The sequence below is a fragment of the Orbicella franksi genome, chromosome 1 (genome assembly GCF_964199315.1).
Source record: "Orbicella franksi chromosome 1, jaOrbFran1.1, whole genome shotgun sequence".
NCBI classification, from domain to species: domain Eukaryota; kingdom Metazoa; phylum Cnidaria; class Anthozoa; order Scleractinia; family Merulinidae; genus Orbicella; species Orbicella franksi.
Window position 1 is genome coordinate 13,782,065 of NC_138145.1, and position 24,267 is coordinate 13,806,331.

Genomic DNA, 24,267 nt, shown 5'->3' on the forward strand with positions numbered 1-24,267 from the left:
TTCTGGGTCGACTGAACATCGAAATATGGCTCGGATATATTCCTCTACGTCTCTAATATGGGTTAGTAATGATAAATGATGTTGGTCGTGTTTGTATGAGCGTCTAACCGTAACCCTGATAAAGGCTTTGATTTAGCACCTAATATAGAGGGTCCCCAATAGGTTTGGCGGGATGCGGGATTTGGCTTTTTTCCACCGTGATATTCGGGATTTGAGCTGAAAATAGGGGGGGGGGGGGGGGGGGGAATTACAATTACGAGCGGGAGCGGGAACGGGAACGGGAACGGGATTTCGTGTTTTTATGGGGTTGGGATGCAGGATTCGCAGGGGGAACAGAGCGGGATGCGGGATTTTAATTCTTACGTGACCTCATAAATTGACCAGCGCGAAAGCCGCAAGCTGGGCAGAAATGAACCTTTTGTGCGTACAGCTGTGTCAGGTTTCAAGTAATGAGTAGCAACAGCTCTGTACCCTGTCAGGTTCGGTCAAACGCATCCATTATCGCTTGACTAGGTTAGTATCATGAGACTGTATGAAGTCTTTGAGTCCTATTGCGATCCTCTGACATCAATGACATCTCTCCATTTCCCACATCTTCGACGCTTGCAAATGTAATCTTGACCTCCCCCCGCCCCCCGATCCTTTCTAGTTTTTCTAGTCTTTCGACCTTTTCTAGAGCGTTTGTTCTTGGCCAGGATGGCCACATTGGGTGGCGGTGATAATGATTTACCGAACGAAGTATGAGACATTATAAATTGCGTCGGCATATATTACGAAAAGTATGTGCGAGCGGGAATGCCTTCATTCGGAAAGAAAAGTTCTGAGCCCAGATTTCAAGGAAAGTGAAGATGCTGAAAGCTTTGAAAGAAACTGTCACCTAAGGAACGTTTCAAGGCTATCTCCGATTTTTTTTCTTAGGTTATTTTTTAGAACATTTTCAATTGATATCCAATTTTTATGAGAACGCTATTACCTTTTTAAGCTTTTTAATTTTTTAAACATTTTAGCGTATCTTTTAAAGTAGTTAGTTTTTTATAGATATATATTAATTATACATGCTCTTTTTATTTTACGTTATACAGGGCCCCCGTTGATACTAGTCCTGAAGGGGTCACCCTGTTTAAATATCGATTATTATTATTATTATTATTATTATTATTATTATTATTATTATTTACGGGAAATTCCATGAATATGGTAATGAAAAATCATTTTCTTTCACTGATACGTAGACAAAAGAAAATAAAACAGTAAACAGTTTACAGAAAGAAACGTTATAATCATTTGTGCTTACTTACCTACTACCTATTGAATCTTTTTGTGATCTTTTATGCGATATCTATTTTTAAAAAGTTTCTGTGTTAATAATTAAATTAATTATTAATTTAAAAAATTAATAATTAACGCAGAAACTTCTTTGAAAAGTAGGCGGGGTCGGGATTTAAAGGCAAAAAAGGGCGGGATGGTGAGATTAACAGTGAAAATGGGTGGGGAAGTGGGATTTGAGAACCCTATTGTGGACCCTCAATGTAGCCTCCAACGCAGACATTCTTTTGGCGTCACGGCAAGTAATAAGCCAAAGGAGATTATGGGTAAGAGGCTTTACTAACCCCCAATATTGAGAGTTTTAGTTGATGCTTTGCAATGTGTCGGAAAAAAGTGAGAGAAAATGAACTAAACCATGCCAGTGAGAAGCGACCTCCAGCCTCTTCATATTATTTAATAAGGTGTCACACAGGTACTGTGCATCTGAAGGAGCCGGTACAAAGGTTAATTAACTTAACTAACAATTGTTAACTAATGTTAAAAAAACATTCCATACATGACCGATTCACGAACTGACTCGACGACTCCAAGGCGAAGATACCGTATGGCGACTTACTGAAAAAATTGACAATGCGTGTCTTTGAAAATGTCAGTTGAAAGCATTGCCCGTAGACAGCCGGACACCCGCGCCGCGTAGGAAGTCGGAGGAAGGCCTCTGCGTGTAAAACACACTGATGTAATTTAAACGAAAGGTTTGTAATGCATGCTTCACGATTTGCCAGTCAGATTCGCGGAAGCTGTCTTCTGAATGACGTCAATTTGGAAACATTACGTCAGTTGTCCTTCTGGGGGTATTCCCGCTAAACTGGTGTCTGCAGCTTGCAAAATTGTTCTCGTAAACAAGATTCGCAACCTCGATTTTCACGTGAAGCAATTAATCTTTTGTTTTACTGTCACCCAGCGGGCAATACAGCTCAAATTCAGTGGTTAATTTGGGCTAGTTCATCCTTTCTTTTCAAAACATTTTGGTACCTTCTCCTTCAATTCTATCACTTCACTACGTTCAATAACGCGGTTTGCGTTTTAGTAAGCGTAAGACTCGGATAAGACATGGAAAAGCTCAAAATCACCTTTGCGTGCCGTTGGCGTGGAGGTACGAAGTGTACATATCAAGTTTGAAGAACTAGTGCTTACCGAAGCAAATTTCTCGGTTCAAATAAACCGACCGTAACGTTTATAAATTTTGGACGGAAATCACGACGGAAAACATCATGGTCATCATCTTAAAAGCAGTAAATCCTTAAATTGAGGAACGATCTTGAAAAGTCGAGGATATGTAGCTGAAGCTCGATAAACTGTGATAAAATTCATTATTCTGGAAAACATTTGCATGGCGGTAGGCATTTCTTGCATGCCGTGCCATACGTAAAAAAGCTATTATATGTTGTCTCGATTGTACCCATACGGACCCTTCTCCTAGATGTAGTATTTTACTTTCTTTTAATCTGAGTTATTTGGGTGATTTGTCAAAGCTCGAAGCCACTAAGACCATTCACGATTACTCACGACAGATTCAAAGTAAATACGTCCGTATCAAAGTTCATCAAAGCGACTGCCAGTCTGGGCGAGGCTTTAGCTTTCTTTGACGCTAGACCATTCCAAAAATAGCTAGGGCAATAGGAGACTCCGATCCGAGTGTTTTAAGAGGTTTTGAAATGCAACCCATGTGTAGGACCTTTCTGGCTCCTGACTCCTGGCTCCTGGGTGTGAGCCTGGAATTAATTTCGACTCGTTGCATGATGGGATAGGCGTTGTACCCTCTACCATATTATGAAGCGGTGGTAGGTTTCATTGCAAATGTAATGGCTGAACAACATCAGTAAGTAACATATCTGGAGTTCGCTTTCAAAACTTTTGTATCCCATTGTAGTTAGAGCTGAAATTTTGCTTCGATCTTTCCTCAGCTTTCCAAGAGACGAACCTGAATTCCCTGTCATAAACACGTCATGGCTTATGACGTTTGTGCCGAATCGAAAACTCGGTAAGTTCGATTCAGACAACTTGTGTTGAATGAACTTCGGGGGAAACCATTGCTAAGCAATTTTTCATCGTCGATATGGAAATGGGGAAATAGAAGGATTCTGATATGCATAAGCTAGCTTATTATAAAACTGTACGGACTCGTTCAAAAAGTTTGACATGTGAACTTCTCCCCCTCAGAATTTCCAATGACCTTCTGTAGTACCTTGTGTTGGAAATGACTATGTACCAATTGCTTTTAGGAATATTTTGAAAACAATGTTTGAAATCGTAGGACCCTCAGAGACTTACATTTTGTTCATGCAAGTTGTATTGTATGTATTTGTGGGTGGAAAAAGATTAATTAAAAGTAAATATGTGCTGAGATTTTAGTAATTGCATTGATCCGGACGAGGGTGTGTTTATGGTGTGTTTATGCACTAAAAAATCTAGTTGCTCAATTAATTGTGAGATTATGTTTACAAGAACGTATTACTCTTATACTCGTCTTGTAATTAATGGTGACAATATAATGATTAATTTAATGTGCAGTTAATTAATTTAATGTGCAGTTCCAGAAAATATCCATACCCACCCCAGGAGGATAAAGTTTGCATACGAGCCAAGTGGCTTGATCATCAGGCCGGAGCTTAACCTGGTTTCCGAATTAAGAATCTGCATAATAGGATACGTCCTGCTAGTACTAGTGCTGGTAAACCAATTGGATTCCTTTAAATAATTGCGACATAGATCACATTTGGTTGTGCATTTAAAGCAACCCCACTGATTATTGGGCGTGCGATGTTGCTCACGAGGTTTACTGCTCAAGATTTCTTTGATGTTTTTAGTTCTACAAAAAGCAGGAATGATGGACCCTACTGGAAAAATTCTTTTAAGAGATGGTGAATCATAAATAAGGTGCTTGTATTTCCTAATAATTTTACCAATACTGGGTAAGCGAGGGTTGAAATCAAGCACAAGTGGAAAAATTTGTTTGGACTCCTCAGGCTGGGGTTGAAGCAATGTTTGTCTAGGAATAGACTGGGCTTTCTCAAACTGTTGTGAAACCAAATTAGGGTTGTAACCCCAGTTATATAGATAAACCTTACACTCACAAGAGCGTTTACTAAATGCCTTATCAGTAGAACAATATGTGGAAAATTTTTTATTTCTTTGTTCTCTTTGTGAGTTGTTTTATAACTTATTTAACGCTTTTTCACTTTTTGTAAATTTTATTCCGAGCATTGATATTCTTAGTGTTGAAGAAGCCCGAATGGGCAAAACGTCCACTTGAATTAAAGACCTCCTACGAGAAAAGTTCGCATCTTCTTCTGTTTATTCAACCTATGATTATTTAAAGTAGAAGCGTTCTGTATCCACTGGATCCTTTTCTCCAAGGCATCATCGTTAGCAAACCAACATCGTTCACACATCTATATATATTTGAAACTTAACCAGGCAGTCTTAGATTAATGTTGCAAATAACTGAGCAGTGGCCAGGATGTAAAAAGCTTTGCCATTGGTGCACTTCTTGATCAGATTGTTGTTAAAAGAGCAAATGATGATCTCTTTTAAAAAAAAACCCCTTGTTTCAGGGTCCAAAATTGCGCTTTCCTGGTCGTCAAGGCGACTAGAAATTTTGCACTGGCGACCAGAATTTCACAACTGGTCACCAGCAGGTGATTAACTATTTCAAGCCACGATAATTACACAAACTTTGATTTTCAGCCAAATCGATTAAAATAAAATTCAAAGCCACCCGCCAGTTGGTCACTTACTTTTTACCTTTCCGCTGCTTTTGAAGTGTAAAACCGATTTTCCTGTTATTATAAATCTACCACAAAGTTTCACAGCTACGATCAATGTGAAGCTTCGATTTGCTGTTATGTTTTTTCAGTGGTTTCCCATAACATACGTATTGTGGGCGCAGAAGGCCACGTGCGTTCTTTCACCATGAATATTTATTCAGGCGATGTGGTGTCCAAAGATGTCCTGAACTCTTTCCGTAATTTATTACAAAGTGGAGACGGAACATCTGCGAAGAAATTAGTGGAAGATTTCGATATTCAACATGGCGATCCGTTGATTGTCTTGACGGAGCGTGAAAGGAAAGATCGTTTTGCACATAGAGCAAAGAACCAAACGGCAGCTTTCAGTCGGGTACATTTCTTCTCCAAAAGGTAGAGACAAGAGAAGGTATAAAGGTGACTTAAAACATTTGACAGTCGCACGAAACTGCATATATGGCCAGCATTTGATTCGTTTGTCGTGGTTTTTCAGTGGTAGGTGTATAAATAATCAGCGTGTTTGTATTTAATCTTATCATTAGCGGAAAAATCGCCATCATTGCGGCTCCAAACGCGTTCTCTTCGTTCTGATTCTTAAAACAAAAATTGGCGACCAGAATTTTCCATCTGGCGAGCAAAAGGTTTGGTTTGTGTTTCGCTGCGAAGGAAAAATTTTATTGACACTTTGGTGACCACATTTTTCCATATGGCGACTGAAAAAAAAATTTCAGTCGCCAGTTGGTGCCTGCCTAAAAAAGTTAATTTCAGACCCTGTGTTTACACCCGCTTTCAGTGTCATGTGCTTAGGTGACATCTTTTGACCATCTTTCGACATGCTGTGTAAACGGTTGAAAGACCGCTTAACCGTGAAACTGGTAATTTTTCTGGTTATTAGCGAAACAAATGACAACTAAATGATAACTAGTAGTAATCAAAGATTATGAGTGCGTTCTACGTTCGTGATATAACTTAAATAGCTGTCTGTTAAGCTGAAATCATTATCTTTGTGAACAGCTGAAGTTGAACAGACAGATATAACATAATGACAAAGTCCACTATTTTCTGTGGATTACAGTCGAATCTCTATTAAGCAGCCACTCCAGGAGACAAGACAACTGGCTGCTTAATAGGGGTATGAAACAAAACAAAATCACTCTTTGGACGGCAAGAAGCTGACTGCAGCTGCTTAATTAATAGAGGTGGCCACTGAATAGAGGTTTTTATAACAGTGTATAGCTGACAATTTTTCTGGGACTGTGGCTGCTGGCTGCCAAATAATGGTTGGCCGCTTAATAGGGGGCTGCTTAATAGGGGGCCACTTAATAGAGGTTTGACTGTATTTGATTTCCTTGCTTTATTGTTGACATGTTGCGTGACGGCTCCAGTTTCAGTACATCACAAGTTTAACAGAACATTTGCCTTCAAAAGTCATGCTAAAATCCCATTTCCACCTTTACTACTAACGTTTAAGCATAAAGACTATTTTTTAAAAATATACTTGTGGTACATCTAGTGTTCTAAGCTGGAAGCACAAATATCAGCTAACATTTGCACTCACGTGCCGGTTTATCTGTGGTTTATCGTAAACAAACTCTGTGCGACTGGCAACTGATTTGAATATTTCCGTTGATGAATGAAAATAGTCAGCATTTACATTGCTGTTCCTTAGTTCTGGCTTACTGTTATAGATCTTGGCTTCAGAGTACTCTTCCATTGACTCAATTTTGACCTTTGCTGGATACTGAACTATTTGTGGCAACTGGAACTAATTAATTAAAGTCGACAAAATTTGTTTAATGTAATCAAAATATAGCCAATGAAATATAGCTGTTCCCATGGTCAACAGCTCAAAGCCAAGGTGATTCAGTGGTGTTCGTAAACAGAATAAATATTGTTGTCCCAGATATGTAACAAAAGCATGTCATCTCACATCCTGACCAAACAGGCCAGGCATGGTCCAGAATCAAAACAACAAATGAGCAGTCGTGAATGATCTAAAAAGCAAATCATCTCATATACACATGCTCTGCAATGATTTAATTTGTTTTTGCCCGGCCAAAAAAAAAAATCACTCTAGTCAGCTTTTGGACTGCATTCCCATTTTTGTCGAATGCAATCAGAGTGAAAAACCAGTTCAAAGAAAACTCCAAAATGTTGAAAACAGCAAAAGAAGCCACAAAAGAAAGAATGGCGTAGCAGATGGACACAAAATGTACAGCACATGGCTTGGCGATGACGTCATTCATTTTCACCCCTGCTGTGGGGCGGCCAAACTGGTATCGCAAGACCCTACCAACCTGAATCCACTGTCTCATAAAACCTCGTTTAAGTCTGCATTATGACTGCATTCTGCAAACGCAATTACTGACCTCAAATGAAATTATGAAGAAGATTGTGGACTTTGCATGTTTCCCAAATGATTTTAGTGTAGTCTATTGGCTCTCAATAGTGACTTTTGTAGAATTGGGCTGCTGCCGATCGGTTAATATTTGAAAGATGTAAACATGCAAAACAGTCAGTTTATCTCTCACAGAATGACTTCTTGATATTCCTAGCCTTAGGTTGATGTCAAATAAATCCATCTTTCATGACTAAAAGTCAAGTTTGACTGTAAAGAAGTCAGTTTTTACATTTTTGGTATAGGCCTGGTCACATAACATGTCAAGAGAGATAGCATGTCGAAAGATAGTCGCTATGCACAGAACACTGAAAGCGGCTGTAAATATCTGAAAGTTGTCTTATCTAGACTGTTTGCCCAATATGTTGCAAAGCAAGTGGGTTTTTTTAGCACATCCTAATACTCGGAGTTTCCTACAAAATCGCTAGTTTTAGAAAGGCGACATTTATAAGTAGTTGGTCACTGTTTCTGTTGCTGTTGTTATTGCATAGGCTAAGGCTCATCATTTCCTCCCAAAAATTGACAAAATTGCTGTCTTTTTTCGTTAAAAACATTTGTTAAATCAGTGCAGATCCAGCAAAATTTGCCCCAAAAAACTCCTGTGAAATTGACTGTTTTTACTGATTGTTTTTTGGTGAAATTTGCCCTGAAAATTCTTGTGAAATTCCTGTGAAATCGGCTGTTTCCACAAATTTGTCTCTGAATTAAGTGGCCCAAAATTTGACTTTTTTTCCATGACCTATCAGAAGCCCTGTAATGAGGTAAAAGGAGAGGGTGAAGAGGAATCTCATGAGAATGGGGTGTACTAACACATGTGAATTGATGAGAAGTGCGAGAGGGAGGGAATGCCTGCAAACTCCTGTCACTGAAACACTACTAGGAGAGGCCCACAAACTGTTTGAGATTGTATTTTCTGCCCTACGAAGACTAAATTTCCTGTATTGTCATAAGTTTATTTTGGACGCATTGAATACTGTTGACATTGCAAGGAAGTTTGTTTGGGCAAACAAACAACGTAAAAGACATTTTGGAAAATATGAGTAGAGGTATGCACTTGGCTTAACTATAAGTAATTATTAGATTTTATTGTAATTTTTATCAAATTTAAGATTTTCTATCACCATTCTTACTAGCTTCTAGGGTTGCGCCTCGCATGGGTAACTTTATTTTCCCGTTCGCGCAATTCCTATTGGTCCTTTTCTTCTTTTAATTATATTGTAATTTTGTGACCAATAAAGTTGATAGACTAAAAATGAGCCCGCCCCCCCCTGTTTTTCAAAACAGTCCGCCACCTCTGAAACTGAAAGTCAACAAGCCATATTCGTATTCTCAGTATATATTGGACTGGAACTAGCTTGCAACTAGGGCTATTGCCGGACTCTTTTCAAATGCAAATGACATTTATCTCTTTTTAATGATATTCCCCCGCATGAGCCTCCATTGCAAGCTAGATCCAGTTCAAATCGGAGAATACAAATATGGTCTATTTACATATTCAGCATAAGAAAAACAAAAACTACAAGAAATGGGGCTCCCAAACAAAGATATGTCATTGCCAGTGAGTCAGACAAGTGAAAATGCGAGTCTGACGAGGCAGCAGCTATGTAGCGCCATACATAATGTGAAGGTTTATGCTGCAGGTTACTCTCAGATTTTCTCAGCTGGATTTTGCATAAGTGAAAATTTCCGGTGCCGTGAGATTGTTTTGGCCATATTAGGTTGTAGACAGATGTTGTTGATATTTGGGACGAGCCAATCAGAACACTTAATTTTCCTTTGGGATGTCACAAGACTTCAAAGCGTTGAATAAGATTATTCCAGGTTGTTTTTCAGTGTTTAGTCTTTCTGGTGCGGGATTAATTGTTTATTTCAGTTTATTTGCCTAAAACTTTGTTTATTTAAGGTGTATGAAACTTGAATTTTTCATGTTTGAATCGCATAATTGATAGGCTCATCAAGACCCGAGTTGTTTTCTGGAATCGGCTTGAGTGTGAGTTGTTTATTCAAGCGAAAACGCTCTTTTACTGTTAGTTGCAACCAGCCTATCTCAGAGTCAAAGGAGTCAAAGGAGCTCAAATTGAACCAACAAGTGCACGTTGTGAGTAGAGTTCTGAAAACTTCGAGCAAAGCAAATAATTATTTATAACATTGTGTCTAGATACCCGTCAGCCAGGGAGTGTTTTCAAAAAACTAGCCTACCCAGTGATCTGAATAGAAATCCCACGGAATAACTGATTTGATTCTTCTTACAACTGTACAGTAGATCTTTGTTTAGCAATGTCAAGTGATTCCAACTGTTAAAGCTTTTTACCAGCTTGGGCGTACCATAAAATCTCACGGCTTTGACACAAAACATTTTTGTGTGCTGTCTTTGGAGTCAACTCTTACAGAATAATATCTTCAAAAATCACAATTGAAACCAGCTCTGAAAGTACTGGATATATATTGAGAAATGCCAAGTGAGTCGATTCTAAACAATGTTTTGGTTTTGTAGTGGACAAATTCTCTTAGCTTTAATTGGCATACTATAAAAATCTTGACTCACAGTCATGGGCATGGGATTTCAAAACACTAGATACCTGGTAGTCCAAAATTCTTAAATAATATATTCAGAAAAAAGTTATTGTTAGTATCAATTGAAACCTCCCGAGAGAATTCAAGTATTTTGATCTGTGGTCAGAAACACCAAGCGATTTTATACAATGTTTTTGGGTTTGCAGGTCACAAATTGTCTGAGCTTTTTGTGACTCAAGGGCACGGTTTTTCAAAAAACTATTTACCTGGCAGTCAGAAATCATTTCCGTTTTTCCACCATAATTTCAATTTGAACCTGTTGAGAATGTTTGACCTCAGTGTAGAAATATCATGGGATTTCCAAACTTATCAGGCCTTTACATTGAACTGTTCACTTGGCCTCAGCATGGGAAGCAGATAACACGACGAAAGTATCCCACAGGTTGCGTGACATTGTTGGTAGTTACTAAGTAATAGTGGAGATTTGCAGTTCTTAGAACTGTTGGCTAAGCTACAAGGTGTTAAAAAGTAGCTTATTCGATATTTGACGGCCAGTTTTTTAAAAAACTGTGTTTATAATAGATACGAATTTAAAAAATAAAACATTCATAATAGTCAAGTACTTGAGATTTGATATAATATAGTATGCTGAAGCTAAGTGGATTCGTCCACTACAAAATCAAAACATTATTTAGAATCACTCGGTATTTCTGAACAAATATATTCGACAAGAAAGTTGTGCTGTACGTAGTATATAAGAAACAGAGCTTCTTTCTCAAAATTAGACTGCTCACAGCGAGAGCGAAGCATGCAGGAGTGGGGGGTGGGGTTTGTGAACAAAGGGAGCAATAAGTTAAGTCAAGTCTTCCATTTTGCACTGGCGTCCAGTTATCTCCCGACTCTATCCGTGTGTTTAACAATGGAATAAAAATATGAGAAAATAGAGGGCTGTAAACAGTCTACTGAAAATTGCCTAAATTGCAATTTCTCGAATTTCAAACATTTCAAACAAATATAAATAAATTCTACTGAAAACTATGTCATGTCTGTCAGGGGTGGCGAATGGTCCTTCAAAAACCATCATGGGTCTCGTAAAATTTTCGCTGAATTTCATGGGTCTCACATTTTCGTTTTTTCAGCAGTGATGTGCGTCTCGCAGTCTTGATTTTTCTCAGAAAGCTGCCTCGCAGTCTCAATTTTTTTCAAGGCTAAGAAAGTCGCGAAGTACCGATTTGTTTATTTTTTTTATATAGTTAAATGACATCTGAACATCTTAGAACCTGAACGTCTCAAGCTCTCATTTAAAACACTTTGAAGTCTCAGTCTCGTAATTGAAGAAATCAAAATGTCTTGCGTTCGCAAACAAAACGCTAGTCTCCCTGTAAGTGGAAGTCCTCTGAGCTAGAAAGACAATTTTTTTGCTTGCCTGATGAGAATGTTTGCTAGCCCTGGGAAATGTAGGGATTCTTGGGAGATTTCTTGAGCCCAGTGGTGGGTTTGTTTGTTGAGAGTAATACCTTATATGGTAATCGAGAGTTATTGTCAATGTTGTCAACCTTCTGTGTGTACATAAATCCTGTGATTGGATTTAATTGCTTTGAGTAACTTAAATTGCAGCTGTTTGTGTTGCTTGCAAGAATACCTACATAACACGCTTAAATTTTGTATCCTTTTCTCACTTGCCTTTATTGCACTTCAAATCTACCATTTCATGATCTTTTGCTTTGCTGATTTCTGGAATTTTAATTCCAGAAATCAGTAGTTGTTAAGTAGTTGTAAATGTTTCACACAGTCATTTGATGATCATTTTGATGGCCCGACTTTCAACAGAAAACTTGTATAAATTTGCATACTAGTTAGCGACAGAGAGTGCATGGCAGAAATGATTCTGCAGCCTCTCCTGTTGATAGCCTGTCTAGCTTGATCTCTCCTTGTACTTTGCGCTTGCACCCAAATTTTATTCTTCTCCCTCCTGGGGCTCAACACTAACACTCACCCGCTTTCCATTGGAAAGTAAATTTAGTTCTTGGAAAGTAAAATGAACTGGCTTCTACCCTACAATGGACTAGGATGAGGACCAAAAATACTCATAGTTCCTTCCTGCTAAGGAAGTTGCATTAAAGCACCATCCTAATGGACACTAGGCTTTACCTGCCCCCCCCCCCCTTCATTGCCTACACATAGGCTAGTAGAACAATCGAAGTGAAAACCTGTAATAATTTTTCCTATATTTTGAGCCTGTAAGTCTGCCTGAGGTTAAATTCAAGGATGTTGTAAATCTGTGATTAATACAGTGTACTGTTTTTCTTGTATTAAGAAACCCTTAGCTAGACAGATCAAGAGCCTTTAGAACCAAATTAATGGACTGGCTTCATCTAATTTGTCATAACTGTGGGCTGCCATTAAATGGTGCCGTGATGGCAGGGAATGGTAATTATTTGTGCTGTTCAGGCGGTAAAAATGTTACTTTATGGTAAGTGACAATTTGACATCCTTTACAATATGTTGGAATAAAACAACACCAACTTTACATCTGGTATAAAATTAATGAATTTTAACTAGTCACAGAGAGTGTGGTTCTGTAAAAAGTTGTAGAACATGGTATGTCAACTTTTTCTAGTTATCCTACAGAATACTGTTAGTAGCCCTTAGTGCTCAATTAAAATTAATTATTATTAATGATTAATAATATTAATTAATCCCTTGTTGGAGTCATTATGTTGTGTTCCTGGGCAAACACTTTACTCTCTCCTCTCAGGTGTATAAAGGGATACTGGGGAATTTAATGCTGAGGGGTGACCCTATGATGGACTAGCATCCTATTCAGGGAGGACCAGAAAGACTCGTGGTTGCTTCTTGCTAAGGAAGCTGTATTAAAACACCAGCCTGATGGGCACTAGGTTTTACCTATTGGAGATTTAGGAATATAGTACACCAAAGGCCTGTTGGTATCAATGACAATAACTAATGTTCTATAGGGTTTTGCTCAAATGAAAAAGTAATAATTTTTTGTATTATTTTAATCACAATGTTCAGTACCAGTTCAAGGATGATTTGTCCATTGAATGAGATACCACTGATTCATTTTGAGGTAAGTTTCCATAGTTAACTTAAGAGTGTCTTGGTACTCTGAAAAATGCGAGAAGCCTTAAATTAATAGTTCATTGTTAATAAGCAGAGAAACACCCAAGAGGTATACAGTTGAGTCCACAGTCAAACCCCTATTAACTGCCCCCCCCCCCCCTCCCCGGGAAATGTGATGTGGTTGTGAATCACAACAAAATTCGCTGCATTTGTATTCTAGAAGAGTTTTATTTTAAACACTGTTGACCCTAATGAGAAGCATTTCTTGATGCCAAGACTGCCTTTTGAAGTTTTACATCACCACACGTGAATGTTGGTCAATTCTGCAACAGAAGTCCTCTCCTGATATGCTGATACTTACAGTTGTGAAATTCAAGTAACGGATTTCCAGTTGCTTGCACATTAAATATAAAATTTTGTTTTTCTTTAAAATTAGTGTTACCTGTAACTGTTTCTGTTCGCAACTTCTTGCCCTCATCCACAAACAGAAAGGAGAACATTGTTGTCTGCTGCTTCATCATGAAACTGAACATGAAAAACAGATGCACTTGCAAATGAATGACATCTGCCAGAATGGAATATTATTGTGACAGAATGCCCGCCAAAAATTTGCAGATCTTGCTTTGAAGTTTGAAAGGAATAGATGGTGCGGTTTTCTTTTTAATCTGTGTATTTATTTTTTCACAAGAATATACCAATGGCACTGGTGAAACAACTACATATTTTTTCTTTTACCTGTTGAATTTTCAAGAATTATGCAGTAATAAGTGGTGCTACTGCCAGTAAATTTTACCTGAAAAGGAGAACACTGGGAGATAGTAAATGTTTGTATTGTGGGATAGGAGTAAAGCCTGGTTTTTCTGGGACCAAGTGAACTATTCGTAATATAGAGGTGTTCATATTATAGACGTGAAAGTAGGGAGGGGTATAACTCAACAGTAAACTGAGAAGAGAGAAAGATGGCTAGGAATAAGGAGCATTGAGAAATCTTGAAACATTTAGACGTAACATTTCAAGATACAGCATGCCATTTGTGTTGGCATTAGTATAGGTAATCATACGGTTTCGAGTTCAATTTGGAATTAATTTGCACGACTGAATTTTTCAAAAAGCTGAAAATGCACGAGCTGCTTCAGCGAGTGAAATTTCAGCTTTTTGAAAAACTCACAAGTGCAAGTTAATTCCAAATTGAATGAGAAAAACTGTAGGATTACTTATTAATAATATAAACATGAAAAAATTGCATGGAGGAAGTGCTGGAAGACCTTTCTTGAAGCCATTTTTTCTCACTTGAGAAAATGTTTTTCAAAGTTTCCACACAAAATTTTCCTCATCACTTTACGTAATATCATTGGCTTTGAAAATTTCCTGGTCTTTCAGCCAATCATATTCCAGAATTATGATGTGTAATTTGCACTGGTGTTACACTTTTTGCACCGGTGTTACACTTTTTGCACTGGTGTTACACTTGAACAGCACTGCTCTCAGCCAATCAGAATCGAGTATTTTTTTCATGTATATTATTAATGGGGGAACACTGCCTTGCGATTGCTTAACCCATGTGACTTTCATCGATAGTGCGACAAACAACCCCACTTATCTCCCAGCAATGAGCTGAATGACAGACAGCATGTGCTGGATCGGACAAGAGTATCAGTTAGGAAGCAATATTCAAAGGCGATGAAAAAACAAGCTTGGGGGAAGTCACTGTGCAGACTTAACCACACTACGCATAAGTGGCCGTTAGTTTATCATGTAGGAATACATGACCAACCCTGTCTCCAAAGGGAGAGAGGGAGAAAAAATTTACAATAGATTTACAGTAAATAATAACTGTGTTGCTTAGTCAAACATGAAATGAACTCTGAAATGTTGTTTGAGCTTTTAAATGTAGACGTTTCTAGGGTAAGCTGTAATGCTGAACAGCTTACCCTCGCATGTGTAACATCTTAACATGAATAGTGCTTTAATGCTTTGCACCAATGCTGTGGTTTGTTACAACGTTCTGAAGGTAACAAAGCTATAATGTTTTAGGTTTAGCTACAATAAAGCTTACAGTTTGCTGACCTTTGGAATATAACTGCTCAATAGCTCTATAGAAAGCGATGCCGCCATGAACGGCTCGTTGAGAACGTATGTCACGCTCCATTAACTTATTAGCTTAATGAGCAGAGAGCTTGCTTATGTTTATAAGCTATATGCGGGAGTAGTTCCTGGATCCAATGGTATTGATATTGGACTTGAATAAAAGGTCCCATAGCAATCCCATATCAGATGTTGGTATATGTCCAGCTACTATCAAGGGGAATTATATGGGACTTTGTGAAATATGTAGCAATCCCATAGAACAGTGTCAGGATCAGGTGATGTTCATGCAGGTATGGGGCTCACCCAGGGCTTTCATTAAGGGTGGCAACTTGTAACACCTGTTACAGTTGAGTATGCTCGATGGGCCCTTGATTTTATGGGTGAACTGTTCTATAGTTCATACAATTCATCTGACAAGTTTTTTTTACCGGTGTGAACATCAAGGCTACAGTTGACTTAAAACTTAATGACAACCCTGCACACCTATACCAATCCCAAACCACATGTTATGCAGAATGTATAGAACTTTACAAACAGTAGCCATCCCATATAGCAATAAACAAAAGAGTAACGAAAGTAAGAGACAGTGGCTTTGTATGGGTTTGATATATTTAGGGCAATCACTTTTTCCTTCTTGTCACGACCCCCTTGGGGTAATGGGCCAGTATTAAGGGCAACAGCCCATGTTAAATCCACCTACCAAACATTAGTATGGGCCATAGCTTCTTTCACTTAAGCTTGGGCCATATGTGTCCCATACATATACCATTTGATTCTGTAAGGACACTACTTTTACAAGTAACTGAGCATAATATAATAAATTATACTAAATAAATATAATTTGCCGCTTACTTGAGTTAAATCTAATTGTCATTCTCTTTCCTACTTGATAGTTCTCCTTCCTTTTTCAGTGGTCTATCCACTTTAAGAAAATTAAAAGATTACCTATCTAACAATAGAGGTAAAAGGTTATACTATTTGTTATGTTATTAAAGTGATACGTAAGTCTGTTTTACTTCCTGGCTATATTCTTTGTTCTTATACATACACTTTTCTATAGAAAGTTAGACTTATTAGATTGCAAGAAATTGGTAAGACAGCCAATAACCCTTGTTAATTGTTTTTTTAGTTTTAAGTGTTGACTTGAATTGTGAATTTCTCATGGAATCATAAAATGCACTGCCAGAAGTTGAAGTTATTACTGATATTTTAATAAATGTGCTCAGAGAAACTCCACTTTTGAAATGTTTACTAGTATATAATTTCTGACATTTAACAAAAACCCTTTACTTTCTAGGACATCAAGAAACATTTCGATCCTGTGTGCTATGATAGGAAGAACATTTGTAATCAGGATGAAATTACAGTATCAGAGCAAGCTGAATATAGTGGGATGTATTTCAATGAATTTGAAGGCAAAAGGACAAGCTGCTTTAAAGAACAGCTGGCTGAAAAAGAAGTGGAATTTAGATGCCCGGCAGTTGGTGGTATTGGCAATAGGCAACTAAATGAGGGGACTACTGGTCAGACTATTACTTTGGGGAAATTTAAGGCAAGTCTTAACATTATATAGCTTTAAATTTTATAATAGCAGTATTTACTATGAGTAATATTGCCATGTCATTTCCCAAAAGTGTTCTGTTTGTTGCAAAGATTACAGGTAAAACTGGTCATTTCCTTTGTCATAAAAAGCAGTTACAATAAATACCCTTTTGTGTCATCAATTATGCTTGGAAAGTTATAGGTGAAGATAATGTTAGACTTTTTGGTCAAGTGAATATGCTTTTCACTGACTTTGAACAGGAAAATCATGGACTGAGTGATTGCACACCAGTTGCATCCCTGTGCATGTTAAGCTATTCACTCACTGACAGGCAAGTAACATATGCTTTTGTAATACCTAATTACAAAGCAAGTGAAGTCCATCAGTTATTGATCGGTCAATCAGTCAGTTACAAATAGGATGTGTCGGTATGTTGCAGTCACTCATGCATAAGAGCACTGCTTGCTATAGCCACCACTCGGTTAACTCTACTATATCTCCATTTCATTCCTTATTCTTCTGTGGGGAGTCGCTCTGAGTGTGATCTTTTCTATGCTGACTGCACCCCAATAAAAATGCCAAATAGTTTTATGTGGCTAATAATTCTATTGTAAGCCCTCGATTACTGTCCCTTCAGAAAACTGTGGGTTTCTTTATTTCGGCCTCCTCTTACTCTGATATTCCCCTTGATGGGTTATACCACCAACTGAAAATAAAACTCTTAATGTATTTATATTTTTAGGTAGCTAAATTTTCACATGAATACCAAAAACCTTGAAAGAGTTTTATTTAGTGAAATCTTTAACACTGTGCGATGCTTTTATGAGACATCCATCTCTGAGTGAGAGTAACGTTAAATTTGTATATATACTGTACTTTTTAATTTAACAGTGTAATTCAAATATGTTAAAAATATTTTTGAGTCACTTCAAGTTTGTTTGTTGTTTTGTGATGATTTTAAGACGTATTTCTGATGACATACTTGTCCAAAGTTCAAGCTGCATTTGTTGCTCACTCAATAGTTCCAAATTATTTCGAATCTTTTGCAATCCAAATAATTTGTTTTATATCCGATCTTGGAAAGTATTGTGAAGTTCCCTTTAGATCAAGTTTCAGTAGAGGAATCTGTAGACCATCCTACGATTCACCCACCAGAAACTTAATCATTCCATTTGAAGGTTTCGCACATGGTGAAAATTAATTATATTCATGAAGTACTTTTAAGTGAATGAAATACATGTCTTCGAAATTTAATTATTTTGCACCCAAAATGACAACCCAACATTCCCTAAAATCAACCCAGTACACATTTAAACATTGCACAAAACTATTTGATTGTTCTAAAGACGGAAGAGTAATGTGGTTTCGCTTGTGAGGCTCTCGAACTTGTTTAATGAAATGGTGAGTCAAATGACGATTTTGACGGGATTTGGTTATTTGCATTTTTCTTTGAAATAAAAGGATATTTTGCCCAAAAAAACTATCCAGTAGTTTTCGTCCTGCCTTTAAGCCTATCTACCATAGAAATATGAGCGGAATCGAATTTTCGATCCTTGCCGAGTGGCCAATTATGCCGAGCTATGTTTCATATTATTTTATGGACGGGGACTCTTAATTGTTGGCCAGTGTCCAAATGAACAAGTGAAAAACATCAACTACAATTAGCATTCTTTTCTCGGCATGTAATTAGTTTTGCCTCTGCTACTTGTCAATGATGACGTTTGGATAACTTTGACGTAGAGCTCGTCTAACTTCCAGAAATCTGAAGAATATGAAGTGTGTCCAGTCCATGAAGACTTCAGTGGCGCCCAAAGTCCCTGTTCTAGCAACGAGAGCGAGGTAATTACGGGTTATCACCTTTACTCCATTTGGATGTACTCTTTGTTCAAGGGTTTGATTTCCCAGTGTGGGATGTGGCTATCTGTTTGCACTAGTTCACTGTTTTTAACAATTGTTCGTCTTAGTGGCTCCTGATCATGTTGATTGGTGACTTATTGAATACATGGTGTGATCGATTGCGATGATACTCCTAGGTTCAAACTGTGTACCAGGAGAAAGTAACTCTTCATGGTGTCTTAACGTTTAATTTGCAGCAAAGAGAGCTTGCTGCACAAGGAAACGTAAACAGCATTCCACTTGCACTCCGCGTGGCTAACATGATTTTGACCCAGTATGCGAAAGGTGATGAAGCTCTCAAGCCTGAAGAAGTCAGTGCCTTGCAGTCAGCGTTTGGTCTCTTGATGTCTGTCTCATCGAGCGGACCAGATTACAACAGAAACGGAACAGGAGGCAAATTTGGTTATTCAGCTTCAGATATGACCCATAACAAGACGGTTGAAAGCAGATTGGCTGACGTTGAAACCAAGGTAGCACATCATGAAGAACTCATTCGTTCTAGACAGATTAGCGCAGAGCAAATGAAAGCCGATCATCGTATAAATTGTAACACTGTTCAAGTTCTTAAAGACGATGTTGCTAAGCTTCAAAGCGATTTTGGTGAAATGAAGTCCCTATTTCAGCGACAGTTCACCGAAATTTTCCGTTTTCTGAGCATGCAAACTCACGCTCACGAAGAGCTCAGTAGGTTTATCAGAAACGTGAAAGTAGACATGGAGGAAGGAATCCAAACATTGGAGCAGCGTTCACAATCATTCGAAGTCATGGTGGATAACTTGACCAAAAAAATTACTAAATTACACTTGGTTTGTGAAGTTTGTGGAGCACCTACTGTACAGGGTGCTCCGTGAGTCTTAGTTTGAAGTTTTGATGTACATGCAATTATCACTGTAGTCTAAAAGTCAGGAAAAAAAGTAGTAACTCAGTTTTAGCGGAACCTTATATGCATCAGTAGGCTACTGGTTGGAATACGCCAAACTTTGCGTTTTGTCGCCATCGACCAATACACAATTGTAGGCTCCTGAATGCAGTAGGCGTTTTAAATACTGTTCTTTATCACTGTTGGTTTAAAGGACTTCTCAAAATAAGTACTATGTATTATACGTATCAAGAATAAGGAGGGGTTATGTCATTAAAAGACAATCAACGGCGTGGCTCGTTTAATAGCCAAACGGAGCTACTAGCTACCTTCTAATTGTTCAGCAGCAATCACTGACCACTCAGCAACAAATCGTCAAGAAATGTGTTGAAAACTGCGAAAGATTTGTAGAAGAAACTACAAAACAAAACAATACAGTCAAACGGTTAGTCTTAAGTGTTTTATTTGTACATCATCCGATAGAAAACTTCGGGAATTGAGTTGTAGGTATTTGCTTATGGCAGCATTTGCAAAGTACTAATTAAGGGCGTTTATTTATCTTTATAGTTAGGGTAATGATAAACATAGAAAAGTACTTTGTTACTTGTACCCGAGACATTTAGGCAACCAGCGCTGGTAAACAAAGATGCCATCAAAGTACATTTTATGTATGATATATTTAAAAAGATTCGAATTTACGTGATGGTGTTTGGATGTCTGATCTTAATTAGGAAATACGGAGAAGAAAAAAAATTGAGAGACGGAGAAATAAAATCGTTAAAATTTAAGCTACTTAAGTTCAGATATCCAAACACCGTCACGGTTATGATTTCCAATGTTTCAACGTGATGGATATTAAATCAGTTTTAGAACCCTTCTTATCAAATGGCGCTTGGGCACGCTAAGCAACATCAGCATTTTGTAGCCCGAGGACAGTTTTGAGATTGTTTGAAATGTGTTCACAGACTTGTGAGATATGCGTTTAAATGCGAACATGTAACAACATGTAACAACAGTTAGGAGGTATAGCCTAATAACTAAAGAAATAGAGTAAGTTAATAGGTTTAGTTAGTTAATTTCAAAGAATACATGCGTTAAGTTATAGCTATAGGATTAGCCCGCATGCCTGTCATAGTTACGAAACAGTGATAAACGGAATGTTGCTTCAGTTCTTGCAAGGGCGCGATAGTATCTCTATCATTGTATTTTATTTGTTTCGTGAAAATTGAATCAGGAGACACCCTGTAAAAGATCAAGAAAATATATAAAGTAGATTAAGTATATTGATGTAAAGTTTAGTAGAAAGTAGTTTTATGACTAATTTTATGTTTTTATAGCATAATATAACAACTCGACACCGATTTTAAGAGTGTACTTTTTCAAATGATGCAATTCAAAAGGAACTGAAATTATAAGTATTTCTTATGGTTTGATTGTGCGTTTTGTCGTTTCCTATTTAAGAATTATTTAATGCGTGCGTCTGTCGAGTTATAGATGCACACTGTAGTTTCCAGATTACGGGAGAAGCGTAAGAATTGCTCGAGGCTTGGTCGGGAGCAGCTTCTAGGAGGGTAGATGGGAGGGGTTGAAGGCCAAAAGTGGGCGATTCAAAACTACAAGTACTGATTTAAGGTTTGTTTTGGTAATAGATGGTAGATACTAAACATTCTTTAAACAATCTTTAAACTTTCTTCTGAAACCCAGCTAAGCATCATGTTAACCAATTTGTACTGTTTAATTTTCATGTTCTATTAGTTCTGAAAATGGTGGAGACAGTGCTGAACCTAAGTTTTCGTCCAGTTAGAATGAAATATCGCTAAGTTGGACTAGAATTGAAGGGTGATTGAGGTCTTGATCCACGTCAAAACGCGAGGACTAGAGATACGACAAGACGTCATTGAAAAGGTGTAAAACGAAAATCAAAATTCACCCTCATAAGCTTGATTGTGATTGAACAACCGGGCCCCGAAGGCCCTGGAGTCTAGTTTTTGTCATTAACGCCAGGCATCAAGGAATGTTCCTTCCTGTAGCTTTCACCATGGAAACATCTCAAAATTAAAAGGGTCTTAAAAATGCAATCAATACAGAGCGCCACGGTCTTGGATAGCTACATTTTATGACGTAAGAGAAACTGAATAATTAACCGCTTTGAGTGTTACTGAAAACTGTTCAAACCTCAAAGAATATTCATGATCCCTCGCGATGACTTCAGTAGCATTATATTAACAACTTATTGATATGGAGCTGTATCAGTTATGCTAACAAGTCACGTGCAATATAACTCGCAACAGCATGCCTGACCAGTTGCGTCCCATCCCGGTCGCCAACAATGATGTTGTGGTGATAGTGCAAGTTCTTCAACCCGGCACAGATGGTGCGGCGAAGAATCCCACCCCGGAGGCGGTACGGCTTCGTGGGGCCCCGCGAGCTCTCTACAAGACTCGGCCGCTTCGCAACAAGATGCCGTTAATTCACAGACCTCGGTAAACACTGATACAATTGGTGAAGCTAACAAAGCAGAATGAACTTTGGCGGTGAGGATTTTAGTTCAATCCTTCTATTTTTTTCTTTATTCGATTGGGTTAACGAGCTTGTCGCACACGATATATTTTCTCGGGTTTGCTTGTCGTTTCTTTCGCGAGCATGTGGTTGATTATTTATGCAAAGATGCTCACACGGGTATGACGGTAAGTGTCATATCTTAGCCTATAGGCAGAGCTATTTTTTCGGACTACACCTGGACGCGACTGGTCTTGAATTTTACTCATTGTTTGTTTTACATTTCTGTATCACGTTTGTTTATACTTGTTGGCTGCTTTGTTGTTATTTCAGAACACGGGAAAATTGGGGTATACATTTGATGAAAAGGGTCGAAGCCTTTAGGTACAAAGTATAGTGTGTGGCTGTGTGCCCACCCAGGAGGTGTGGCTATGTGCCTGCTGGAGAGGTGTGGCTGTGTGCCCACTGAATAGGTGTGGCTGTGTGTCCACTGAATAGGCGTGGCTGTGTGCACACTGGGGTTAGGTGACTTTCTGACTGCCAAAGAGGCGCAAAGGTTTGCCTACTGCTGAGGGCTGGGAGTGGATGTATGCCCTCTGAAGAGATGTGGCTCCATGTCCGCCAGCGTACTGTGGCTGTGTGCCTACTAACGGGTCTGGCTGTGTATGCAATTAGGTACCCGCAAAATTTGAAGCGTCAAAACAAGAAGCAGAGATTGGGAGGGTCGTCGAGAAAGCTCTGAAGAAGGTGGTGAAAAAACAAAAGGCCGGAAGAGAGCCTGGGAGGGCACGTCCTTCGCCTTATCAAGGGGAAAGGGGAGGAGAGCTTTTCTAGCCGAAAGATGGGCCAAGTTCTGTCCGTTTGCGCAGGCTTCACCGGGATCTAGCGTGAGATAGGAAAATGCAGTTTGAGCAGTGGATGACCGAGGAGTTAAATACTGTGAAGTAGTTTAAAGCAAATTTAGGACTGGACACCGGATAACCGATATATGATGTAATATTAATTAGCATGGCAATTGATGTTAATAAAGAGGGAGCACTGATTTTGGAGAGCGATGATATATTTTTCTTCACACTTACACACGCATGCACAAAACAGGAAATTTGCTAGTCACGGTTAGCGAATTAAGTTGTATGGGAATTTAAATAAGGTTTGCTTGTTGCAAAGTGCGACATGCGACATCACAATTTGTTTATTCTCCGGAACCCTTGATCCTTGATCGGTGGGATGACCCAGCAAGCGTTTCGTCTTATAAGGCATTCCCTTGTTTCTACGAATTCTCGGGCAGATGGGTCGTTTCCTCCGGGCTTAGGTTTCCATCTGGGGGTACCGTAACTCCAAGTTCAGCTTTATTTTTCTTTTGCCTTGTTTGCATCCCAAGGCAAAAAAAAAGCAAAAGCTGGCGCAATAATTCGATCCGATCACGGCTGGTCAGAATGCCAAGCTTCGCCGTATTAAGTAGGTACTCCTGGATGGAACCCCAAGCTCGAAGGAGGTGACAGAGCCTGCGTCTTTACTCGAAGAATTTGTCAGAGATCTGGATGGAAATATTGGCGAAAAGTAACGGACATCTCTTTCCGAGACCCTGATTCTTTGAGGACGGGAGAGCTCCATAAACACTTAAATACTTGGCAGGCCTTCCAAGTTAGATGACCATTAAACGTTAACTCACTCTAGCTTGCTTGTGTGGGTCTGCAGATTTTGAGGGTTTGGAGTGAAAAGATTGGAAGGAGATTGGATATTGAGCTATTGTGATGGGCCCAGGGGGTTGCTTAGGAGGGCTTCCTTAGCCGGGCGAGACAGGGAAGACTTTCCCATACCTTAATGCTAATGAAGCAGCAAGAGGGATGGTAGACGTTTTTTGATTATTGTCGATGAAAGACCTATGCATTGATTTCGCACCGACTCAAACCGATTTGTGTGAATGTGTGGCTTGTACAGTATCTATATATGTATCTATCTACCAAGGAGTGAAGGCCGTCCATGTTCTTTTGCCACTCGTGTCGATAAAACGATGTGAAAGAAAATTTTGTCTGGCTTTTGTTTTATCTCCAGAGAGAGTCACTGATTGGCTTGTGAGGCTATAACTTGAACTTTTCTTGTTTGATTAAGGAACTTTTAAAAGTGAGCATGCGGAAATCAATGCAAAAGTCATGGCCGTGTGGAAAAGTGAAAATACATTTCTTTCGATAAGTTCTCACGTGAGCATAAAATACCTCTTTAGAACTCTCCAGCATCAAAGACCGGGATCAAAGACGATGCGGTATTAAAGAAGTGTGTCTTACAGGGGACAATAAACAAAAGGCCCATGTAA

The 24,267-nt window shown here is 38.6% G+C and overlaps 1 protein-coding gene across 1 annotated transcript; it reads left to right on the forward strand.

Annotated features, from left to right (window-relative positions):
* The first annotated feature begins 1,424 nt into the window (after window positions 1–1,424).
* Window positions 1,425–20,898, forward strand: LOC145492019 (uncharacterized). The gene is made up of 7 exons (XM_081471338.1): window positions 1,425–3,145; window positions 3,231–3,307; window positions 12,302–12,457; window positions 13,021–13,075; window positions 16,454–16,708; window positions 18,458–18,538; window positions 18,793–20,898. Exons 3-7 carry the CDS (start codon window positions 12,345–12,347, stop codon window positions 19,444–19,446), a joined length of 1,158 nt encoding a protein of 385 aa, XP_081327464.1. The 5' UTR covers window positions 1,425–3,145; window positions 3,231–3,307; window positions 12,302–12,344; the 3' UTR covers window positions 19,447–20,898.
* The last annotated feature ends 3,369 nt before the right edge of the window (window positions 20,899–24,267 follow it).